Source organism: Sprattus sprattus, assembly GCF_963457725.1.
Source record: "Sprattus sprattus genome assembly, chromosome: 6".
NCBI classification, from domain to species: domain Eukaryota; kingdom Metazoa; phylum Chordata; class Actinopteri; order Clupeiformes; family Clupeidae; genus Sprattus; species Sprattus sprattus.
Window position 1 is genome coordinate 17,799,832 of NC_137925.1, and position 27,048 is coordinate 17,826,879.

At 43.1% G+C, this 27,048-nt stretch overlaps 1 protein-coding gene across 3 annotated transcripts in view; it reads right to left on the bottom strand.

Moving 5' to 3' along the window:
• kcnip1a (Kv channel interacting protein 1 a) overlaps positions 1-27,048 on the bottom strand; it is a gene marked incomplete at both ends in the record, with an annotated part of 43,671 nt that continues 16,623 nt past the window's right edge. Inside the window, 8 exons of one of the 3 annotated variants that reach the window (XM_080841017.1) lie at positions 1-48; positions 1,093-1,155; positions 1,538-1,642; positions 1,902-2,009; positions 2,286-2,356; positions 2,948-3,017; positions 3,415-3,539; positions 26,979-27,039. In XM_080841017.1, coding sequence (XP_080697143.1) covers positions 1-48; positions 1,093-1,155; positions 1,538-1,642; positions 1,902-2,009; positions 2,286-2,356; positions 2,948-3,017; positions 3,415-3,539; positions 26,979-27,039 — 651 coding nt within the window. Of the gene's footprint in view, positions 49-1,092; positions 1,156-1,537; positions 1,643-1,901; positions 2,010-2,285; positions 2,357-2,947; positions 3,018-3,414; positions 3,540-18,843; positions 18,917-26,978; positions 27,040-27,048 lie in introns of those variants that run through there. The other 2 variants (XM_080841018.1, XM_080841016.1) reach the window with 2 other exon arrangements.

The window sequence follows — 27,048 nt, forward strand, 5'->3', positions numbered from 1 at the left end:
TTATATTACATTCTCAAATAGCTGTAATGAGTGCATGATGTTTTCATCCTGTGAAGAGAATGAGAGATAAACAGGAAAAAATAAGAAATGGGAACTTTAATTACAACCCACACAAGGAACCAGCCTAGTCGACGTCATGCTTCTACCCATATGTACTTTTAAGAAACTACCACTAGAGGGCGAAGCAAACTAAAGAAACAAAAATGAACAATGTGTAGCCTATGTAATTCTCTTAACCCTTTAAATCAGGGGTCTTCAACGTTTTTCAGGCCAGGGACCCCCAAACTGATGGCGAGATGAGCAGGGACCCCCTACTATATAAATTCAAAAATAAAAGATGGCAGACCAAACTCCATAGCTGGTCTTGTTTGTACCTATAAATTGTTAGTTTGACATTTTTTTGCTTAGATTTAAAAAAATTAATAAAGATAAATAGACACTGTACAAGGTCAAAAAACGTGAATTGTAACTGAAAAATAAGCCTGTGCTGTCATATTTACATGAAAGGTACTGTGAGTGAACCGGTTCCCAGCTTGAGAGAGCTCCTGTGGGTAGCTGAATGTGTCGATTGGACTGAAAGATAACATCTTGATCAATTTATACGTTCGCTGAATATGTTGGATTTATGTTAATGTAAATTTAAAGGGAATAAATACAATTCTGATTCGGAAGACATTTCAATTTGTGGAAAAAAAAATGGGCTGAATTTTTTTTTTTTTTTTTTTTTTTTTTTTTTGAAATATTAAAAAAAATTGTCTTATCAACCAAAGATTTTGAGACCCCCCTGCAGTACCTCCACGGACCCCCTGGGGGTCGCGGACCCCCTGTTGAAGACCCCTGCTTTAAATGATCAAAGAAGAAAAGGCTCAGAGGGATTGTGCATACAAAATGTGTTGGTTCAGTTGCAAAACACCTGATATGTATTAAACAACAGGATCAGAAATATAATCTGAAAGATTTAGTAAAATTGCATTTTTTTTGTGAATATTTGCATACATGCTGGCACATGGAAGATTACATTTGTTAAACAATATACAAAACAAATATGACAAGTTGATGTAGGAAAAGTAATTGAATGGCAGGGAATCTCACCTCTTGGCACGAGAGAATGAACTCGTCCAATGTGACCACCCCATCTCTATTTTTGTCCATCTTCTGCAAAGTGAAAGATGCAAAGAAACGATGACGGTATGGTACATTCAAGAGAGCTCTTAACTTATATTCAGTCTAACCTCATTGTCCGACAACAATCTCCTCAAACAGTTGAAATAAATCAGATTTAGGGGGAAATGTATTGTTATTAGTTTTGAATATGTGCCTGGTATGCATGGCTGCATCTACAGTATTGGTGTATGTGTGTGTGTGTGAGTGTGTGTGCGTGCGTGCATGCGTGCATGCGTGTGTGCGTGTGTGCTTGCGTGCATGCTTGTGCTTGTGTGTGTGTGTGTGTGTGTGTGTGTGTGTGTGTGTGTGTGTGTGTGTGTGTGTGTGTGTGTGTGTGTGTGTGAGCATGTGTGTATGTGTGCATATGTGTGACCTGGAAGAAAGCATCCACGTGTTGTCTGGGGGTGTCTGTCTTCAGTGCAGGGTATGTGTATTTCCCCATCATGGCATAGATGGCTCTGACGATGTCCATCATCTCCTGAATAACACACATGAAAGCAAGCACAACAATTGAAATGAAAAACAATTTTCATGTAAGAATATATGTCCCCTTCAAAACATTGAGATCGCACCTTACAAAACAATGGTATCAATAAACTTCCACTAGGGGCAGCAGAGGCCATGTCGATCTGTCCAGGTGATTATTTGTTAATTTATTAATTTATTTCTTCATTCATTCATTTATTCATTATTTTCTTTCTTTCTTTCAGTCTTTCTACTCACAAACATGCACAGACCTCTTTGTTGATGTAGCCATCTTTATTGATGTCGTACAAGTTGAACGTCCACTGTAGTTTCTCTCTCGTCGACCCTCTCAGCAAGATAGACAGAGCCGTAACAAAGTCCTGAGAGAGGAACACAGAGAAGAGCAGGGAAATACAAAGAGTTTACAAAGAGAAAGCAAGAAATATCATGAATTAAAGAAAACTTAGGGGAAAAATATTTAGACTTTTCCACTTAAGTGTAAAGAAAGATAAACAATCTTTGATGAATCATTATGCTGGACCAAAAGGTTGTGACTGAGGAACAGAGAGCCACAGAGATTACAGACAAAGTAAAAAAAAAAAAAAAAAGCCAGGAGTCAGAGGCTTGAAACAGAGAAGGAGCTGCCAAGTGATTACCTCAAATTTGATGGATCCATTGTGCTCCGAGTCAAAGGCGTTGAAAAGATAATGTGCGTATGTGCTGGCATCTAGACAAGAGCACAGTAGGAGAGGGAGAGAGGGAAATGAAGGGCAGTGCAAAGTGATTCAGCTCTCAAGTTCCTCTTTACAATGCAATCAATAAGAACTCACCATTGACTTATACAGTGGTACACAACACACGCTGCTCAGAATTCTCACCAGTTTAACCATTATATTTAGCTTAGACTAACAACGGGCAGGCTATATGTCCATTATATTTAGCTTAGACTAACAACGGGCAGGCTATATGTCCATTATATTTAGCTTAGACTAACAACGGGCAGGCTAACTGTCCATTATATTTAGCTTAGACTAACAACAGGTAGTAGTAACAACTGGCTGCTGTGGTTTGAGATAGAGCTCATGATTGAGGCTTCAGATTAATAACAATGGACACATTTAGTTTAGTTGAACTGTTTTGGGGTCCCAAACCCTGCATACATTTTGTCAACGCTGCCAACTGTCTTACAAAAGCAATTGGCTAGACTCAAAAGTCATGGTGTAACATGCATATTCCATGACGATAGGCATTTGAGGCTAGTCATGGTATACTCACTTACACTTGTGTAACAGACACATACGCAAAACACACTACTGACCTCCATGTGGAAAAAACTGGGAGTATATCTGTTTGAAAGTGTCTTCATTGACGATTCCACTGGGGCACTCCTAAGGGTGAGAGAGACAGAGGAAGATTTTCACAGAACAGCTATAGAAAAAAGACCACTTTGTATACAGAGAAATATTTTTTGGGGCAAAAAAGGCACTCCAGGACTGAACATGTCAAAAGAGCACTCAATATACTCCATTCAATAATGCAGCAAAGAGTTGTAGTTTCATCAAACTCTTTCTCACTCCTTTTAAACACTATAAAACAGCAGAACCTAGCTCAAAAGGGGGGGGGGGGGGGGTGCATTTGCTCAACACCAGCCCCCTAGAGGCATAATGTGGTGAAAAATGTCATAGCAGGAAGAAGCGATGACTGAAGGAGTTGAGGGGAAGAACTCTGAACTTTAAATAAAACTTCTGAAAGAGTGAAAGAGCTGAGGGCAGCGTGCGTACGTACGTTCTTGAAGCCGCGGTAGAGCACCTGCAGCTCCCTCTTGTTGAAGTTGCTCTGGGACTCCATCTGGTCCAGGCCCTCGGGCCGGTGGCAGACCATGGTCATCTCCAGATCATCATCACATTTATCTACAGTAAAACACACACACACACACAGCAATGAGTGGACTACCCGTGACAGACCATGGTCACCTCCAGATGTCATCACATTTATCTGCAGTAAAATACACACACACACACACACACACACACACACACACACCAATGAGTGGACTACCTGTGGTTGACTCTGTAATTAGAGTGAATAGTCTGATCGCTTTAGAGTAGAATCCATATCTTGACCCACAAAGTGTATTTGTCGAGTCATAATGTTTGACCTTCGCCTGGTTATTCAGAAAGATTGATGTTAAAGTACCATCATTTTAGATAACGGATAGAGGGAGAGAGAAACATACAGAGAGAGAGAGGGGGAGAGATAGATTGGAGAGAAGAGATGGTTTCTCTCTTGTCAAGAGAAAAGAGACAGTCTCTTATGTGACCTCCCCCCCATCAGTGGAGCCCCCCTGTGGCTGGGAGTGCCGTCCCAGGGCTCGCAGACTCACCTGATCCCACCATTAACACCTCATTACACACAGCTCCCGGGGAGAGAAAGGCAGAGGACACACAGTCGCTCAGAAGGTGAAAGAGAGAGAACAGCGAAAAGGACTACAAAGGACACACTCCCACCCACACAGAGCATGGCCATGAATAACACTCTCACTATGGGCACGGGTAAAGTGCTCTCAAAGAGGATGCACGCTTGCACCCATTCAGCACAGATGAACAGCCATTACACATATATTAATTTCTTCCTCTTAATGACTGTGATCGTTACATTGAGGTTGTCATTCTCATTGAGAGCTGAACATCTTGCAACAGTATGTGAAACAAACATTCTATCGTCCAGGCTACCAATCAACTCAGCATCTTCTGAAGCTCACAACCACATGCCAAGGCTGGTGACACTTATGTTTGACTGCTCTGTAGATCCAACTATCTAAAAGAGGCATCTTTCAGTGCAAAGTTAGACCTTTCAAAAAATCAGTGGCACAAAATCACATCCTCACTAATTGCATCATTCTTAAGTATACAATATGTATAATATAGATTATAGGCTGGCTATGTGGAATGAGATGAACAACATCAAAGTATAAGTAATCCGTGTAGAATACCAAGCATCTATCCAAGCACCTGGGAGTGCAAGGGATTTCTGAGCTTTCTATTGATTGTGTCAAGGCTCCTGCTTGCATTGCAAGATGAATCATTTTAAAGAAATATTCTGGCTGAATTGATCTGCCTGTGACAAATGGTCAAATAAAGAAAGCACTGAGTAAAAGCAACATGCAAAGGTCAAGCTCACAGTGTGGCATGACAATCATCATCGTCTTAATCACATGAAACGGTACTATTGAATAGCTATTTGCGGTCCATTTTCATACTTTAATGTCACAGCTCCTTTCAGTATTTGCCCATATAGAGTGTTTGCTCTTGACTAAACTAGATCTGCATGCATTTCACTCCTACAAGAAAATAAGTGTGCGTATAGAGTGGGGAGGGTTAGGGAGACAAGATCTCTTCCATTTTGTAATCATAATTAAATGGTGAACCACTGGTTTAACACCCACGTGCAGTCGCTTTGCACTGTAGCATATGAAACTCATACTGGTTTATCGGTGATGACTGTATTTGTGAGCATGAACAGCATGTGAAGGGAATAGCAAGTGAATGAATTACATTAAGAACATTCCCCATGAACACTGATGTTAGTCAGGTGGGATATTCAAGATATTCAAAGTTCAAAGATTTAAGGTTTTAATAAAGCTTTGTCATACTCAATAGAAACAAAATGACTGCAAGCAACCATCTATAAGGAATATTGCTGAGTATCAAATAGACTTATTAAGTAAATTGTCATTCACACATTTGCTTCACTTACATTTTAATGCATATAAGACAAAAAACTGTTTGAATGAGATGAGCAGTATATTTCTATACATTTTCAAAATAGAATTTCGACCCAGATACACGTTTTTTGAAACAAGTTATTCACTTTTAATTAAACGATTCTAGAAGTTGTCAAAGTAATATCAAGAAATTACAAAAACAGTTAGTGTGTTCACGCTCACATTTGTTTTTAGCGGAATTTATCTTTATCAAATGTAGTCTCACTTTACAGTCCTACAGTTACTTTTGTGTTGAGTCTCAGCTGTGTTGTACTCGACGGTAAACTAACTCACCCTCATTGTCCATCAGCCCTAGCAGGTACAGGAGCTTGAGTGCCGCAAAAAGTAACAAGACGATGAATAGCGTATGGAGCCCATCTCTCTCTCCTCCTCCCTCTTCTCTTTCCATCCTCTGCTAACCTCACTCAGCCCATCCGACCAGGTAACTCGTCCAGGAGTCTCCTCTCTTCTCTAAAGCTACCTGCTTTGTGGCTCTCACCCCAAATAAATGCTCATCTGTCTCCCTCTCTCTAGAAGCAGCTGGGATTTTTTAAATATACGCCAACACCACCTCCCCACACCACCCCCCCCCCCCCCCCCACCCCACCCCTCACACCCACTCACCACCACCACCACCACCACCTCCACCACCAATCCCACTCCCACTCCCTGCTTCTCTCTGACCTTCACTTCAGACCATGACTGACTTTGCCTTTGTCTCGTTCTTTCCATCACAGATTCCAGCATGATGGCTTCTGTATTCGTCTTGGAAAGTACAGTCACCCATGGGTCAACTTCGTCAGGTATCCTTTGAGATGCAGTCTGGGTTTCTCTCTTTGCTTGTACCAGGCAAGGGCCATGTGATCTCGTCTTTATTGTACCATGCACAGGCCCCAACACCAGCAAAAGCTTAACTCTGCAAGACATACCTAAAGGTAGAGTGGTTATTTATATCTGTGTTAAAATGTACACCTAAGGAAACAACAGTTTTCTTAGAGAATGAGACAGCTAGAGAGGCAATGTGGTGTGTGTTTTTTGTGTAAGAAGACTGAACTAGGGAGATGGAGCATGAGTGTGTGTGTGTGTGTGTGTGTGTGTGTGTGTGTGTGTGTGTGTGTGTGTGTGTGTGTGTGTGTGTGTGTGTGTGTTTGTGTGTGTGTGTGTGTGTGTGTGTTTCTGTCCTTGACAGTCCCAGAAACTATCCCTGGAGTGTTTTGATCCCAGGTACAGCTCACAGCAGGGTGGAGAACAATGAGACACTCACCTTGTCTCTACACAACAGTGGGACAAAATGGACGCCAGAGCAAATTCAGTAAACATCCGATGAATGTTACTTTATAGAGTTCTGCTAAAATATGAATTTACTGGATTGGTCTATTGATACATATTTTAAACATCATCTCTGAAATAAAACATGAAAGACATTGTGACACCATCACAAACACCCCCCTCGAAGGTTTGATAGATGAAGCTCATTAACAGAGCTCAAGTTCAGCCTGTGAGTTCAACTAAAGCCTCACTCTGTTTAGGTGACTTACAGATATTCCTGTCTACTGCTGCCATATTAACTAGTGTTATCAGAGATGTATTAGCACTATTTGCATGCACAGTTTGATTTTGTATGAGTAATCCATTTAAAATTATTTAAAAACTGTTTTCACAGCAGTAATACAAGAGCACACTAACAGTGCCTGGCATTCATTTAGGCCACTATATCTATTTTGTTTCTGCATCCATTTTTCAATCAGGTTTAGAATTAGCTCAATAAACCGGCAATATATTTTTGGTTGTGACAGCATTATCACTCAGGGTTTTTGTCAAATGACTCTCAGGGTTGTCTAGCTATACACGTAGAATGCATTATTGCTTTAAGTATGAGTGTTAATAAATGTAAATGTGACAGTAAATCATTTCCCATTCTTTTCATTGTGCATCATGCCTACACAGACAACACACAACTAGTCAACAATGACTTCTAATGTCCACCACTAGATGGGGACAGACTCATATCATGAAACCATGTTCCCTAAAGGATGTACAGAGTGATGTATAGGGACTGGTACATCTTTCTCCACAACAGGTGTTGCTAGGTGTTGCTGTATTAAAGTGCTAAAGCTAAATGTATTGTTTGCTGCTGTCTGTGCTGCTTCAGCATGTTATTTTTGTCTGTCGAGATGCACTCATACAGAACAACCGCTGGCACTGTATCACACAAAATTCTCTCTTTCTCTATATCTGTATGACCAACTCCCTCTCTCTTTCCCTCCCTCTCCCTCTCCCTCTCTCTCTATCCTGATTTTACTGAGTCTGTTTTAAGTAGAAGCTTTTTGGTGAATAGAAAAAAGGACATGAAAATGTTGGTCTTGAATGTCACCGCCACAGCAGGATAGCTACTCTGTCCTTTGCAAATTCAGAACCAGAGTAGGTCAGAGTGGTAGGGAAAAGACCAGAGTAGGTCAGAGTGGTAGGGACAAGACCAGAGTAGGTCACAGTGGTAGGGATAAGACCAGAGTAGGTCAGATTGGTAGGGAAAAGACCAGAGTAGGTCAGAGTGGTAGGGATAAGACCAGAGTAGGTCAGAGTGGTAGGGACAAGACCAGAGTAGGTCAGAGTGGTAGGGATAAGACCAGAGTAGGTCAGAGTGGTAGGGACAAGACCAGAGTAGGTCAGAGTGGTAGGGACAAGACCAGAGTAGGTCAGAGTGGTAGGGACAAGACCAGAGTAGGTCAGAGTGGTAGGGATAAGACCAGAGTAGGTCAGAGTGGTAGGGATAAGAACGCTGTATGACATCTCTGACGATGTCCCAGGCACGTGACCCAGACATGTAGCGTCACAAAAGATGGTTGATCTTTTTCCTCAGAGGCAGGTGCTGGAACCTATAGAAGCTTCTGCTTGAAAGGTGGGTAGCAGACATCCAGTAGAGGGTTGTGCAGTAATAGACAGATACATGAACACATTGATTCTTCTATTGAGGTGGTCTGTTTTTGCTTGTGTATATATATACAGCCGCGGAAAAAATTAAGAGACCACTTCAAAATTATCAGTTTCTCTGGTTTTACTATTTATTGGTATGTGTTAAAGTAAAATGTACATTTTTGTTTTATTCTATAACCTACTGGCAACATTCCTACCAAATTTCAAATAAAAATATTGTCATTTAGATAATTTATTTGCAGAAAAATGACAATTGGTCAAAATAGCAAAAAAGATGCAGTGTCTTCAGATCTCGAATAATGCAAAGAAAACAAGCTCATATTCATTTTTAAACTACACAATACTAATGCTTTAACTTAGGAAGAGTTCAGAAATCAATATTAGGTGGAATAACCTTGATTTCAAATCACAACTTTCATGTGTCTTGGCATGCTCTCCACCAGTCTTCTCATCAGAGAAGACGAACAAGACGACCCTCCAGTCCGCTTTGGTTCAATCCTTATGGTCTTTTACAAACCTCAGCCAGGCAAAATACAAAGTTGTCCCGGAAGAAAAACTTGCTTCCTTTTGCTCTGACAATGTTCCCCAACTCTGAGAAGTGTTTTTTCCAGCAGGGCAATGCTCCATGCCACACAGCCAGGCCAGTAAAGGTGTGGATGGAGTACCACCAGATCAGGACCCTGTCATGGCCAGCCCAATTTCGAGACCTGAATCCCATAAAAAACCTCTGAAATGTGATCAAGAGGAAGATGGATGGTCACAAGCCATGAAAATAAGCCGAGCTGCTTGAATTCTTGCGCCAGGGGTAGCATAAAGTCACCCAACGGCAATGTGAAAGACTGGTGGAGAGCATGCCAAGACACATGAAAGTTTGATTTTAAATCAACGTTATTCCACCAAATATTGATTTCTGAACTCTTCCTAAGTTAAAGCATTAGTATTGTGTAGTTTAAAAATGAATATGAGCTTGTTTTCTTTGCATTATTCGAGATCTGAAGACACAGCATCTTTTTTGCTATTTTGACCTATTGTCATTTTTCTGCAAATAAATGATCTAAATGACAATATTTTGATTTGAAATTTGGTAGGAATGTTGCCAGTAGGTTATAGAATAAAACAAAAATGTACATTTTACTTTAACACATACCAATAAATAGTAAAACCAGAGAAACTGATAATTTTGAAGTGGTCTCTTAATTTTTTCCACGGCTGTATATCTATATACAGTAGTCTGACATGAGCTAACTTCTTTCTGTTTTCGCCTGATTTGTGTTTTAAAAGTCAGGGCAAGCCTTCACAGCTGAACTGTGTCTCTGGGATTAACTGATTGCATTGGCAGTTTCAGGGGGCTGGCTGCAGGTCACAGGGTTGAGTGCACATATTTCTAGCTGTTGGACAGCCTGATATGGTTTCAAGGCTTTTAGGGCATTCAGAATGTATTGTGTGCTGTTGATGGGAATGGACGGTCATTTGTGAAGGCTTGTTTAGGTGTATTTTGCTTTTCATTTGTCTAGATGGTGGACTGTTATTTTTGAACCAATAACTTGGGTACTTTACAACTCAGTTCTCTCTCTCTTTTCTCTCTCCTTCTATATATATATACACTACCGTTCAAAAGTTTGGGGTCACTTAGAAATGTCCTTATTTTTCAAAGAAAAGCACTGTTTTTTTCAAAGAAGATGACATTAAATTAATCAGAAATACGCTCCATACATTGTTGATGTGGTAAATGACTATTCTAGGTGGAAATATCTGGTTTTTAATTAAATATCTACATAGGTGTATAGAGGCCCATTTCCCGCAACTATCACTCCGGTGTTCTAATGGTACATTGTGTTTGCTAATCGCCTTAGAAGACTCATGGATGACTAGAAAACCCTTGAAAACTCTTGTGCAATTATGTTAGCACAGCTGAAAACGGTTTTGCTGGTGAGAGAAGTTCTAAAACTGGCCTTCATTTGAGCTAGTTGAGTATCTGGAGCATCACATTTGTGGGTTCGATTATACTCTCAAAATGGCTTGAAAAAGATAACCTTCATGTGAAACTCGCCAGTCTATTCTTGTTCTTAGAAATGAAGGCTATTCAATGTGAGAAATTGCGAAGAAACTGAACTTTTCCTACAACGGTGTGTAGTACTCTCAGCAAAAACGGGCTCTAACCAGAGTAGAAAGAGAAGTGGGAGGCCCCGGTGCACAACTCAGCCAGAAGACAAGTATATTAGAGTGTCTAGTTTAAGAAATAGATGCCTCACAGGCCCTCAACTGGCAGCTTTTTAAATGGTACCTGCAAAACGCCAGCATCACCTTCTGCAGTGAAGAGGCGACTCTGGGATGCTGGCCTTATAGGCAGAGTGGCAAAGAAAAAGCTATATCTGAGACTGGCCAATAAAAAGAAAAGATTGATATGGGCAAAAGAACACAGACATTGGACAGAGGTAGATTGGAAAATAGTCTTCTGGATGAATTTAAAGTTTGAGGTGTTTGGATCCTACAGAAGAACATTTGTGAGACGCAGAACAGGTGAAAAGATGCTGGAAGAGTGCCTGACGCCATCTGACAAGCATGGTGGAGGTAATGTGATGGTCTGGGGCTGCTTTGGTGCTGGTAAAGTGGGAGATTTGTACAAGGTAAAAGGGATTTTAAATAGGGAAGGCTATCACTCCATTTTGCAAAGGCATGCCATACCCTGTGGACAGCACTTGATTGGAGCCAATTTCCTCCTACAACAGGACAATGACCAAAAGCGCACCTCCAAATTATGCAAGAACTATATAGGGAAGAAGCAGGCAGCTCATATGCTGTCTGTAATGGAGTGGCCAGCGCAGTCACCAGATCTCAACCCCATTGAGCTGTTGTGGGAGCAGCTTGGCCGTACGGTACGCAAGAAGTGCCCATCAAGCCAATCCAACTGGGGGGAGGTGCTTCAGGAAGCGTGGGGTGAAATTTCAACAGATTACCTCAAGAAATTAACAGCTAGAATGCCAAAGGTCTCCAATGCTGTAATTGCTGCAAATTGAGCCTTTTTTGACGAAAGCAAAGTTTTTATTTCACAAAATTAATATTTCAAATAAAATTATTATTTCCAACCTTGTTAATGTCTTGACTATATTTTCTATTCATTTTGCAACTCATTTGATAAATACAAGTGTGAGTTTTCATGGAAAACATGAAATTGTCTGGGTGACCCCAAACTTCTGAACGGTAGTGTATATGTGTGTGTGTGTGTGTGTGTGTGTGTGTGTGTATTACATCTGCCTTTTACCCATTGCCTCTCTCACTGTCTCCCTCTTTCCATCTCTCTCTCTCTCCATTTTCTTCTCTCCCTCTCCACTCTCCGTCTCAGCCCCTCTGTCCTTGCTCACTCTGCCGATCTTTTTGTCTCTCCTCTGGAGCTGCACGTCTCATTCGTCTCAGTAATCCCTTCTTGTTTTGCATAATCTGAATTAGCATAATCTGTGTATTACCATGGTGATGAGTGGTCTGGCTTGGCTCTTTTTTTGCCACTGTGCTATTATCAGTAAGGGCTCTCCAGAGCGGATTACTGTACACACGAGTCTGTTCAAGGAGTCACACAGAAATTTCCGGCGACGGAATAGCGAAAAGATCACCAGTTTGATAGGCACTTAGGGAGAACATCTCAACTATGGCCTCTCATACTGTCGTACTTCAGTCCCCTGGAGGCTCTGTCATGGCACAGTTTATCAATGATTACAAGGCAAAGCACATACAACACACATGCACACATGCACACAGGCACACACACACGCACACACACATACACACAAACACACGTACGCAGAGGAACACATAGAGGAATATCGATCACGGCACTAAGCACATAGCCCAAAGGAACAGAATAAACTCCGGATGCATTTCCACGAGAAAATGTGAAGTGTGATTGCTCAGCAGCAGTTGAGGGTCACAAACAGGAAATGCATGAATAGGACCTGGGAATAAAAACAGGACATTGTGACTGAATTGTGTTATACAAACTATACAAGAACACATATATATCGATACATAGAGATCTCTGTTGTCATCATTACAACACCAGAGTCACTCAACAGGAGCCAGTGTCTCCTGTGCAGGGGTGCACACACACACATTATCCGCGTCTCCAAAACAAAACAGAATTTTTGCTTATAAATACAATTTTCCGTCGACATGAGAGCCATGTGTATTCTGTTCAACAACGTAGGCCATATTTACGAATGGTGTTATGTCTGTGTTTTTATGACCAATGCCTTAAACAGTTGTTAAACATAACAGGGCAAATGCTCTGCCAGTTAATGTTTGCCGAGTTTAGCTTTAGAACTGTACTACTTAGCCAATTGCCCAGACAACTGCATTAGAAAGCTGTCAAACAAGCCCTTACGGATGTCTAAACTTTCTCATCATCATTTAATCACAGGTGACATTTAAACGCCTCTTGGATAATAATAACCCTTTGTGATATGAGGCTTCATTTGAAGCACTTTAATGGCACCTGATCATGGTTTGATTAGCTTAGTTAGATGTGTCTAAGAGAAAAAGACCCTTTGTATAATTGACTTATGTATGCACACATGGCTTGAAGGAAGGTGGGTGATGAATGCAGTATTATAACAGGGAAACTGTGGTGGTTAAACAGAGTTGATAGTGAGCTAATGCCAGCTGCCTTCCCTTTCTTAATGTTTCTGTCATAGTATTATCGAGACACACTTTTTGCAATAGGATGATGCACATATCCTAACCATATTATACTCTAAGATTATCAACCATTTAATTCTCCTCATCTCTGTCCACCATAACAAATGATGTAGCCCAACAGAGCATATTCAGTTTGTAAAAATACATTTAAAAAGAGGACAGTTGAATGTTTCTGCAGGAGGTCGGGGGAAAGCCTCCACTGGAACGCAATCTAATTCTGTAGCAGTAGGGCTCTAGTTATTTTTCCGGTTCTGTAGCCAATGGCTTTTAACATTCCTATTTTAACAAGCTACGGCTAAACCTAGTAGTTTGTACAATGCAAAGAGGAAGGCACATTTATCGACCAAAGAGTAGTCTCCCCAGAATGTCTTGAATGCATGAATTATGTAGCTGGCGCTGTAAGTTCCTAAAGGATGTCCAGGAACACTCATCAATAGAATACTTCTCCTCCAGCAGTTGAAAAGGTCATACCTCTGGGTGATGAATGATTCCCTGCCTCTGGAAACGCTCAAATTGAATTACAGCGCCGGATGTCACACTGGCTAACCATTAAAGGTGGGGGTTCATCAGTTTTACACAGGTACCTTTAACTGCATTGCCATCATTCCTGAGGTTAACAAAGGGTCCATGTCAATGCCATACGTTAGCTAATTACTGGAGTACACACACGGATGTTCACAAATCAATCGCTGCTCATTAAGTGCCGGCTGACAGACTGAGAGCCTTGTTTGCTCTCTGTCAAGTGTGACGCTCATTGAGCAGGGAAGTAAGGCATGCAAGGACAGGTTGTACGGGCTTAGCGAGCGGCGATAAAGATTGTGTAATAACTGGAGTAGACGAATGCAGGGTTACATTTGTGTGCAATTTCTGGATAAACGCAATCAAAAAAGGTTACTGTCATTTTCATTTCCTCACGAAAGATGGAACTAATAAGGTATTCTAATCGGAGAAAGCAGACCTGGATTAGGAAATGACAAAATGTCACAAAATGTATTTAGCAAAATTGTACTGATTGAGGGGGAAAGAAAAAAAGAGAACGTGTCTGAGAGAAGCTGATTTGAGACCAGTGTGTAAACAAAACATCTGTTGGAGGAAAAGGTCTCATCAGCACAGAAGTGTACTGCTAGTCGCACAGGCTCTGCATGAGTAAGACCCAGTCTAGCCTGAAGGTTTACAGACCAGGGGGCACAAACTGAAATACACACACATACACACCCTTAGACACACACACACACGCACACACACACACACACACACACACACACATACACACAGAGAACAAAAGAAGACAAATGGACAAAAACTGACAGGCAGACAGGCTCAACTCTTCGAAAGAACATGAGCAATCTATGATGCACATGCACTAATGAATACGCTGATGGAGGAGACCATGTGACTCATGTGATTTAGCTCGATACAGTGAAGGACACAACGTATGTTCTGACTGTAACGTCACTGGCCAGAACACAGATCATGCTATTCTGTTAACAGCAACATACTTGACTTGACAGGGCACACACACGTAAACACGTACACACACACACTCGCAAGTGCACATACACACACACACACACCACAAATGACCCCACTGAGACAGGTTCCCGAGAAATGACTTAATAAGCACTTCCACACCAATGATCATAACTCCTGTCACCATTGCAGCACAAAGGAAGAAGGGAGAGAGGGATAGGGGGTGAGAGAGAAAGAGAGAGAGAGAGAGGGATAAGGGGTGAGAGAGAGAAAGAGAGAGAGAGAAAGAAAGAAAGAGAGAGAGGGCAAGAGAGGACAGACATAATGAATATAAGACAGACAGAGGAGGTGCAAAACAGGCAGACAGAAGCTAAGTGACAAAAAGAGGGGGATGAGAAAAGATAGAGAGAACGCACAAACGAGTGATGATAGGAGGTAAAGGGTGATTGAATGGGAAGAGCAGAAGCTGGGGAATGGGGTATGAGAGCTGATGGAGGTGAAGATTGGAGAGAGGGATGGCTTAGGGAAGAATATGGAGGTGAAGATTGGAGAGAGGGATGGCTTAAGGGAAGGATACAAAGGTGAGAGTGATGGGAAGAGAGGGAAATGATGAAAAACATGATTGATAGAGAAGAGGAGTGAGAAGAGGGGCTGTGTGAGTGTGTGTGTGTGCGTGTGTGTGTGTGTGTGCGTGTGTGTGTATAAGACAGAAAGAAAGATAGACAGAGAGCGAGAGACAGTGAAAATTAAGTCTTGTGGCTGCAGGCTGCTCAGGGATGGAGGGAGTAGAAAGGAAAATAGTGGAACAGAGAGAGAGAGAGAGGGAGAGGGAGAGAAGGGGAGGGGTGATGGGAAGATGGAGAACCTCTCAAACAGTCACCAGAGAAAAAGCTCTGCTGCCCCTGCCGCCGCAATCAAAGAGGACAAATTACAGGCTGAAAAGCCCCCGAAGTCATGCAGGGAAACTCATCGGCGAAGCAAAACACCCTTCCGCTGCTCAGAGCCATGCTCAGGAAACAAAAACAGCAAGCTATGTCAAAAAAACACCCCCACATAACATATTACACACACAGCACACGTGCACAACACACCCACACACACACACACACACGCACAACACAAACACACATTTGGCAGGGAAATGCTGCCATACTCCCATTTCAGGGACCACTGCACTTTAACAGTCCAGCTTGTGTTTCTAAACACCATAGCACGGCATACAGTAACCTGCTTTGGAGACTATCCCCTCCAAACAGCTAGCCTTTTGGCCGAGGACCACAAAGGGAGAGGAAGGTTCACAATAAGCGTTGGAGATGGCAGTATCTCTTCATGAAACACCACATCTCCATTACCCACCATGAAACTCCCCGCGTTGTTGTGTAAGTGTAGCAGGCAGAGGACAACTAGATTAAAGAGAACGGAGCAGCATCAGACACCCTCCAGGCAACATCACCAACCACCAAGACAAAAAAACATCACAAAAATAAACCATAACATGACATAACGACAGAGCACCCGGAAAAGGAGGAATACGCTGCATGACTAATAAGAATCTGCAAATCTGCCACACAGTTAACGTCACCGCGGTGACACAAGGTTATATAATTTGGACAAAAAAAAAGCAATTAAAAAATGAAATGACATTCACTTTATGTCACAGTGAAAATGTAAAAAAAATTACACCCCCACCCACCCCCCCCCCAGTGTCACAGTCTATTTACACCTCCCATTAACACACCTCAGAGTAATGGTAAACACTGACTCTAAAATCCACACAGAAACACGTACACCCCTGTGTGATATTTCTGCATAGAATAAACTCTGAATAACAATTGTGTAAACCAGAAATCACTGTCCATCATTTATGAAGGCATGGCTGGCACCAAGGGCCTCTGGAGACCCCCACCTGACAAGCAGAATGAATCTTTAAGGGGATGTGCTGCAGTGGGATGTGCTAAGTCATTTCAATAGGAACACCTTATTCCCTACAGGTATCGATCGGATTGGATGAAAGCTGTGGCTCACTTCATCTCTATTCCATCCATCCATCTATGCATTTATTCATCCATCCATCCATTCATCCATCTATTATTTCATTTGTTCATTCATTATTAAGTTTGTCCTTGGATTTGATAGATGAATGGATGAATGGATGAATGGATGAATGAATGGATGAAGAAATGAATGGATGAAGAGATGATTGGATGAAAACCAGCAGGACACTGAAGGGCTCCTGCACGTCCTTTGCAATGTGTGTTTATGTGCAGGTGCCAAACACAAATGAACGATGAGCATTCTGTTCATTCCTGTTGCCCTCAGAGGGCCTGGTGGCAGATGGGTACCGTGGACAAACTGTCTGATCGATAACGGCTAACGGATCCTCCATCACCAGCGCCATCACCGTCTAATTCAATTACATCGCTCATCGATCAGCCCAGCCGCATCTCGGTGGCACGCGACAGACTTGATGAGGGGATCTATTCCCTGTCGTCGGTCCGTCGGTCCGTCAGTCTGTCCGTTTGGGGGGCAGAGCATGTCCTCTGAGCTTTGTCAGCGTCACCTCAGTGCAAAGCCCTCCTAATCCTCTCCCCTCATTGCGCAGGGAGTGAATGATTCCCCTCCCCAGTGTTCACACACAAACGCGCACACACACCCACACACACACACAAACACACACACACACACACACACACACACACACACACACACACACACACACACACACACACACACACACACACACTTACACCCCCCCCCCCAAACACACACACACACACAAACACACACACAAACACACATACACATTCACACACACACACACACACACCGGCTCTCCAGAGGCAAGCAAACTTCAGCTAGTCTTTCATGCTCTGAAGGATACACACAATCCTTCCTTACAATCCCCTCCATCCTCCAGAGAAAACAAGGTCCCTTCAGGGACGAGTGCAAGGTTTCTGTGTGCTGCACCTGAGCATAATACAGAGGACCATGAAGTTAACAGATGCTGTGGCACAATTTGTAATATTCAGAATGCGTTTGTCATCCACCACATTTATGTGCAAAATTGTCAGCTATCTACCGAGCATTCTGTGTGGACTTCCAGTTATTGGTAGAAATGGTAGAACATGATTCTAGAGCGCCACAAATCTTATCCTGATAAACAAGTTTGTGGCAAGAGAATAGAATACACCTGGAAAAGTGAAACCAGTCATGCCATAAGAACAGAACAAGCAACCAATAACAGCGGCTGCTGTGTTGTCACTGATGGATCTACAGGCAGCGCAAGCTACAAAGAGAGGTTGCATGGCCCCGACACAAAAGGACCATTATCAAAGAGAAACACGTCCTGGAGGAGGAAGGCGACAAGCCTGTGGCTTCCTCTGGACCTCTTGTTCTCTTGTTCCTCTCAGTCTCTCTCTCGAAATCGCCATGTTGGTTATTTCCTTCTCTCTCTCTCTCTCTGACTTCCTCTGTTTACTTTATGTGTCTGTGTACATCTCTCTGTGTTTGAACTCCCACCCACCCTCTTGGCATCAGTGACCCTACAACGCTAACCAGCCCCTACAACACCCCCACCCCCACTCCCGCCCCGAACTGCCATCTTCTGTTGCCATGACAACCCTGCTTCCAAGGTAACAGGCGAGGAGAGAATGAGTGTGTGAGCTGAGTGATAAATACCCCCGTGCGTGCACACTCATGACATCAGTCACACCCCCGCGCATAGAGTACACACACTCAAGACTAAGCAGGCACACACACACACACACCCTCTCACACAAACCCATGCATACACACACGAGTGCAGTACGTGCGTGCATGTTTTCAAGCACAATGTAGCCATAGAGGCGACCGGATTTGCTTTGCTGTTCTGACCTTCTGTTTCTCATTCTTTCTCACACCTGTTACTCTCAACTGTCCTGACTTACTCTCCACAAGTCTGCACTTACAGGAACTGTTTGTGTGTGTGAGTGTGTGTGTGTGTGTGTGTGTGTGTGAGTGTGTGTGTGAGAGAGAGAAAGTGAGTAAGTATGAGTGTGTGCATGACATTCAACAGATGACTTATGCTGGTTTGGTTAGGTGCTGGTTTCATTGGAGCTAACAGGATCACATCAACATGTTCAGAATCTCTTTAAGTCATACCACTCAAGGTGAAGTTGGTAGTGCTGAAAATTAGTGTAAACATTCCCTATATTTTCTATATGTATTTACTTAATTTAAGACTTAAGTGTGTACATGTTGACATCCATATTTCTGCACTGGCATGAATATAGGAACATCTGAATATGTGTGGGAGACTGTGAGTGCTTAATTGAGTATGTGTGTGTGTGTGTGTGTGTGTGTGTGTGTGTGTGTCTTACCTCCCCTAGACGGCCTCCTCTGCTTTGTCTGCATGGTCAATGTGCCAACCACTGCACCCATGTTGTCGTCGTGGAAACAAGGCTGTGTCTGTTGAAGTCCGTCACGTGTTTGAAGGGTCTCACTCACACTCCTTCTCTCCCCTCTGCTTCATTCTCTCTTTCTGCCTTCCTCGACGTCTCCCCTCTTTCTTACACCACACTGTTGATGCCCCTCCCTCTCTCTCTCTCTCTCTTCCTCTCTCTCTATCTTTCCCCTCCCTCTTTACGTCTCTCATACACATACTTTGTTCATTACACACTTTCCCACTTTGCACGTGTCTCTCTCTCTCTCTCTCATTCTCTCTCTCTCCTTATTTTTCTTTCACTTTGTTGCTGTCGTCATACTAAGCCGTCACAAGGAGAGATCAGTAAGTCAGTGTCAAAGTAGAGCCTGATCTCCACTGTATTGCGCATCCCCCCTCAGTTCATGCTTGCACATATACACACACTCTCACGCATGCATAATCACTCACTCCCTCTCTTTCTCCCTCTTTTGCTCTCTCTGTCTCTCTCTCACACACACAGCTATACATAAGAATAACACACGATATTCACTCACATAAATACACATAGATTAGGCATGGGTATTGCAGCCTCCAGCCATATTCAGGAATATTCACTTGAGGTTCTGATTCTCCAGTCAGCTATGTGAATGGCTTGCTTCTCCCCCTCTGCCCTCTGTCTGCCTGACATGAGGCACTTCATCTCACAGACCTTGAGTCCATCAGCTCTGTCATGCATCCATCACCCCAGAAAATAGGAGAGGGATTCAGAGAGACAGGGGGGTTGGTAAACACAAGAGAATATCATCTCCATTTTAGGGACCGCACGGCAAAGCGTACGCCGCGGACGCTGCACTCCCAAAGGGTGCCCCGCTTGTTTGATTCTTTTCCGCCGGCACCAAATTAAATGGGAGGCCTGGCATCTGTTTTGTGGCATTCCTTTCAGAAAGTTTTGTGAGTGGCTCTATTATACATTCTGTGGGTTTTTGACACCACACAAACGCTTGTGTATATGGAGGACATGTAAATATGTATTTTTCAAATACGGCATATCCTTGAGAATATTCTCGACAACACTGTTTTATGCATTCTCCTGACTCTACATGACAGCAGTCTTCCTTCTATTCAAGCACTGAACCCCATTATCCCTCAAACAGCACTCTCTACCCGGCTGTCATCCAAAGAAGAAAAAGCCTTGAGAAACTAACATGCCATCATTTCTCGCCTTCTTTTTATTATTTATTATTTCCATTTCAGTCTATCTCGCCCTAACCCACATAGCCTAAATAAGCCTTAATAGAAAAGCAAACGTATCTCCAGCTCAGGGGTTTGAAGCTGACTGGAGATCAGCAAGGAAGACTAGTACTGCACTGACAACACACACTGGACTCTGATCTCACTGTGAAATAGTACTAACCATATGCCACGGTGTACCACCGAAGCCAGCAGCACACAGGGAGGTCTGCAGAAAAAGCTGGCAGATAGCTTGTATGTATATGCATCCAACTGTATGCAAACACCTCTCATTAGTCTTCAAATCTGACCGCTTCATGCGAGACAAAAGGACATCTATCTTCAACGAAGCAAACAGGGACAAATACAAGCTGCTCCTATTTTAGGAACTAAACACATCATTCTACAACATCACTCCATCAGCCTTCACTGACACTGAAACAGCCATCAAAACAAAATACAATTTTTTTTTGATGCCTTCCTATCAGACCCTCCATCTATCACTCCAGCTTGACTTCTGGGGCTTTATCTGTAATTCGACACACCCCTTTAATCCACATCTCTGGCTCCAGTCTGATAAAAAATGTAATTTCCCACCAGCTTGCACAGTACACACCATACTGTTTGATGTTCACACTGTAGGCAGACTCAATAAAGGACGGTTATAAACGTTAAAGTCCCCACGCAATAACCCCAAGTCTCACAGGGACACTGGACAGACCCATACCGACCCGTACAGCACTAATGCACTAAACCATACAGCACCACCATAGAACCTTCCAGATATAAAAATGGGGGGAAAAACCCTATATGTCATATTTACAAGGTTACTGTGAGGATAACCTAAATAGGTAGATGAGGAGGAAAGAGAGTAGAAAGACAGAAAGAAAGGGGGAGAGAGAGAGAGAGGAGGGGACGGGGGGAGTGAAAGGGCAGCTGAGCGAATCACTCTCAATCTATTTTTCTGGAGCAGGAATGGAGAAGCAGGCATGCTGCGGTGGCAGTCTGCTCACGAGACAGATATGGAGAGGAAAAGTGAGAAAAGACAGGCGTGGATTTATAGTTTTGTATGAGCATTTTTATACGTATATGGAAGCCAGCCATGAAGCAGACTGACTGACAGAGAGAGAGAGAGAGAGAGAGAGAAACAGAGAGAGACCCAGAGAAAGGCAGCAAGCGAGAAAAGAGTGCTAATTGAGAAAGTATTCTCCTATACTATGAGTGTGTACTATGCCTTTTGGCGTGTGGGATGACCCAACCAAAAGAACAACTCCCAGCATCCCAGAATACCACTACCCCGCACTGGCATCCTTGTCTCTGGGTCCCTATGGCTTGATCTTTCCCTCTCTATTGGAGCTGTGGTCACTCAGTCCCACAGTTTGGGTGGCTGATGTTCCTCAGGGTACAGCCACACAACACCTACCCTTTTGGACTAATTAACAGCAGAGAGGACAAGCACACACTATCGTTTAGAACAATGTTCCCTGTGCAAGTGCATCCAGTCCATCAGTCTTAAATCAGATTCTACGCCATCAGATTATACGCCTTCAGATTCTACGCCATCAGATTCTACACCATCAGATTCTACGCCATCAGATTCTACGCCTTCAGATTCTACACCATCAGATTCTACACCATCAGATTCTACGCCATCAGATTCTACACCATCAGATTCTGCGCCATCAGATTCTTCACCATCAGATTCTACGCCATCAGATTCTACACCATCACCAACAATAACTGTTTGCAGCACAATCATGATGATGACGATGGACGTCTTTTTTTGTGAGATGTTTTTCAAGCAGATATTTAATAAAAATGTAGATGATAATATGGAGTGTTAGGACTTTTTGAGGAATGTTGGAGTAAATGCTGAACATCATGCTGCATGTCATTTTAGTCCACGCTCATTTTTGAGGCAATTAGTGTAGTAACAGCTCCAGGGCTGTTCAGTCATCTATAGACATCAATGTCTCTGTCTGCATGTCATTACCCAACATCATAAATTGTTGTTACTATGTTATATGTTATTTTGTATCTTGTATGCCCGTCTACCGCGTAGATGTTGCCTGCCAGGTCATAAGAGTTTCACTGCACTGATGACACGAAGCTATTTGGTACATGTGACAACAAACACTTTGACTTTGATAGCAAGTCATTAGTTATAATACTTAACAATCATCCTATAAATGATCACTCCTCACTTCAAACATCAACAACTCTGTAAGTGATGAAGTGAATGAATAAATATGACTTCATGGAACATGCACTGTGACACTTTTCACATGCCTTTGCTGACCGGAGATCCTTTGATCGTGGCTCTGTTGCTTCTCCCCGTGGATGTACACACATACTGTGGCACATGTTTAATTATAGTAGCACAGACAACCACATGGTCCCAGACAACCAGCTGATCAACAGAGGACTGCGTGGCAAGTGGTCACACACACCCCCTAATGGTTCTATGGAAACTAGACACAACATGCCACACATTTTCCACCCAGTGTCACCATTAACATACACAGACACTGAACATGAACAGATACACACACACACACACACACACATACACGTACAAACACACACACACACACACACAAAAACAGAGAGAGAGGTGCAAACCAGCAAACCTAGCTGCAAATTGAAACACTGTGTGTTTAATGTATATCTAAATCATCTATGTATAGTTATTCTACTCAAATGCACAAACACACACATGTCTGCAGAGAAATGTTCCCCTTCTCTGAGTAATTCTCAGTTTTTGAGAATGAATTGAGCAGATGTGTCTTTAATCTTTCCTGAGAACCTGAGGGTTCATGTCACTTTCCTCCTGCCATTGCAGGCATTTATCAGACAATGGATATATTAAGGAGAGATGGTAGGGGATGAGAGGAGCCGGGTATTACTATAAATCCCCCAGCTTTCTGTCAGTGCCCTGAGTGGAGAGGTAATGGCTTTACTTTTTTTTTTACTGGAGATAAAGCTTTTGCAGAGCTGCCAACGTTTGAGTTCAACTTGGACTGAAATTTGTTCACAGTGTGTCTGTCTGTGTGTGTTGGGGGGGGGGGGGGGGGGGGGGGCTTGGGGGGGGGGGGGGGGGGTTGTTATGATGTTATGATGCCCCCCCCTCCTCAACTCAACTTTAGAAGACTTATACTTATATGCATTCAGCACTTCAGATGATACATAATTCACTTTACCTTTCCAGAAAGAAGTGTCCTCGATCTTCCTCCGTATGCCTTAAGACACCAGCACATCAGGCACAAAGTACCACAGTAACAGTCTGCTTCTTGCGGAAATGACAATTAGCAGCTAATGCTAACTGCTAACACTTGGCATGTCCAGATGTTTCACTGTCTGGTACCGTATGTTTTCTCCTCTTTGTAGGCAACCTAGCTAAGACAAGGCATGTGTGAGGTTGAGATTGCGAGATGTGTCTATCTCGTTAGTCTCACACTCAGTGCGTGACAGTTTCCAGTCCTGGCTTTTGGACCTCCATTTGTGTCAGGGAGTTCACTCCTCATTTCCCAAGCAGGAGCACATAGCATGACTGCACATGGAGAGGATGTTGGAGTGGAAATGAGACCGTGTAGGATATTTTCTAAGACTAAATGTACATGGATTGACTCATCAGTATGAAAGGCCTCATTTAACAATTACACAGGCTGAACAGCTGAAAAAGGTATACAAACTAAAAAAAGGAGATAATTGGCTTTCCAGGGGCCCCACCAGGCGCCCTGAGAGACACAACCCTCACGAGGGGGTAACGCTCACAAAGAGCTCATAAAAGGAGCTATATAATATTAGATAGATAATTCTGGTAAACAGCCGTACAGAAATAACCACAAGAAACAGATAGAGGCTATAAAAGAGCCCGCAGAGTTCACACGTTGATACGATCCATGAAACCTCTCCTTATTGTGACAAATAGTGATTGCAGTAAAACTTCCAGATTCCTACAACCAGTCTCCGGTCTTCTGATTGACAAGAAAACTCTAGTGAGATCCTTTCTCGCGGCTACAACCTCTCAGCATTGGCAAACAGGCTTGGCTTCAGGTTGAGGACTCTAAGATATCCATGAAGAGTGGGAGGTAGAGAGAGAAAGAGAGAGATAGAGAGAGAGGGAGAGGGAGAGAGAGAGAGAGAGAGAGAGAGAGAGAGAGAGAGAGAGAGAGAGAGAGATGTAAATGGCACTTGGCTGGGAAGAGTCCTGCAGAGGGGCCAGAAGCTGGTGTTTGAAGCAGAGCTCTTTTGCTCTCCTAATTGTATCATTTGCCAGGGCTCTTTTGAAGTACATGGATGAGAGGGTTGATCAGTGGGATTGCTCCATGTTACTGTATAATTACCGTTAGCCTTATTAGCCTGTAGCTAATGGCGTTCACTTATAATTAATGCTCTTCCAGGCCTGAGGGGGTGCAATTAAGCAAAGGGGAAATCTCTTCATGGCTGCCATCAAATGCAAACACTATAGAACTGTGAATAAGAGGAGGCTTATGATATAAACCCTGGGAGAGAAGAGTGCTATATAGTCAGACAAAAGAAAAAAAAATAGGTAGGTAGAATGAGAGAGGAAATTAAATGAGATGTGTAAGGCGAGGAGGGGGGGATCCATTACAAGATGAATTTACAGTGAATCCCATGTGAAATTTGAGGAAGGACAACAAAGCAAAAGCAAAGTGGAGAGAGATGGAGTGATAGGAATAATAGATGAACGTTTGGATGATAAATGGGCTGTTCGGGAGCCTATTAACCATTTGGTAAATGAGATGGATGGTGTTGTGCTTATTTGTGTGCATAGAGGGGATATATTTTATCGCTGCGGTGCGTTTCACGGATGTGACTTGGCAGCTGCTCTGAGATCAGAGTCGCTCGTGCCCCTCCACACCATATAACACTGAAAAATGAAAAAACGATTTATTCGCTGAGCCGCCCAAGGCAAATTAATGTCTCCACCTTTATTCTAGTCTTTTCATCCACCACTCAAATTACCTATTTACTCTGACCATTCAGTCGTTTCAGGCCACTGATCCTCCCCATTGCACTCTCTCTCCCTCTCTCCCTTCTCTCTTTTTCTCTATCTATCTATCTATCTATCTATCTATCTATCTATCTATCTATCTATCTATCTATCTATCTATTGATCCATTTATCTATCTTTATCTTTCTGAAAAAAGAATGCTATTTTCCAGCCTTGAGGATTGATCATTTCCATCCCTTGACTTTCAGAGAATAAACACTAGGGGGTGCTCTTGCTCACAAGGTTGTCAGGTAGTGTTGATCGTCATAGCGTTGGTCAAGCACTGGCAGATATAGCCACGCTATCTAATAAAAATGACAAGGACATTGTTTGTAAGATATCCTTGTCAAGAGAACACAAACTGAGGGTGAGACAGGCGGACGTCAGATGAATCTGAGAATTGCAGTGACAAGATGACTCTACTCTCTAAGGGGAAAGATATGTTTACAATCCAGCCACCGTGATATCAGGATTACGTCTGTCCATTTACCTTGTCCATAACACCCTGAGCAGGGACCACAGATACATTTTTCATTCGGTCACACAGGCATTTCAGCTTTAACCCCCTGGCTTCAGTTCTAGGTGAAACTCTGTGTCCCTGTATGCACTCTGTGTGTGTGATGCATTTCTATGCGTCGTGGAGCCATGTCTTTAGAGGACTGCTTGAACAGACTTCAACAGGAGGCTCAAGGATGGGAGGGAAACTCATCATTCTGATTTACATATGTGCATGTGTACACTCCGCTCTCGCAAACACACACACACACGCACACACACACACACGCACACACGCACACGCACACACGCACACACACACTCACCTCCTGGCTCTTCGGGGGGGGGGGGGGGGGGGGGAGACAGTGGGAAGCGGTTGATTTACTGAGCAGCATGCAGAGCAGAGAGGATGAATACCATAACCTTTTATAGTGCTGTGCCACATGTATTTACACAAGCTGTGCTCTGCACACACACAATGTAACAGTCAACAGGCAGGACAAACACTGACTCACACACTCATTCTCTTCCTCCATCATTCATTCACACATTCATTCATTCATTCACACATTCATTCATTCACTCACCCACTCACTCTCCTGTTCTTTCACTTCCTAATCCCCCCCCCCCAACACACACACACACACACACACACACACAGAGAGATTTACTCATATATTTGCTTATTCTCATATATTCGCTGCTTCTTCCATCTCTTTTTCACTGATTCATTCTCACCCTGAACCACCCCCCCCCCCTCCCCTGACGCACTCATCCAGTCATCCTGCAAATCCACTCTGTCAACCACATGTTGTGTTGTGTGTGACACACTCAATATGTTTATTCAAGCACACTTACTCCTCAATCCCTTTCTCATTTAGTCACTTTCTCTCAGCAACTCTCTTACTCTTTCCTGATTTGCTCACTCACTCATAGAGGTGTTCATTCATCAACCGCGACTCACTCCTTCACTCAGTTCGTCACCCAGTCAGCCTGTCACTCACACTGATGCCTCTGGTGTTTAGTTGTCTTTAAAATGAAATGACAAACGATCAGCGCTGACTCACAGGGTCAAAACAAACAGAAGTGAACTCCCGGGGAGAACGTGAGAGAAACACGACCAGACAATGCAAGCATTCATTTTCAGAAAGTGACAAAAGAATGTCTGTAGTCTACAGACACACACTCACCCACACGCACAAATCACAAAGACCACGCATGTCTGCCTCACGGAATCCCGCTCTCTTTCTCCCTCAGTCTCTCTCTCTCTCTCTCTCTCTCGTTCTCCCATCACTCTGAGCTGTCATACTCCACACATAACAGGATTAAGCAAGCAAGGGTGTTCCTACCTCCTCTGCGATAGTTCACCTGTTTGGTCTGCGTGGAGAACGTTCCCATCGCTAATCCCATGTTGACTCT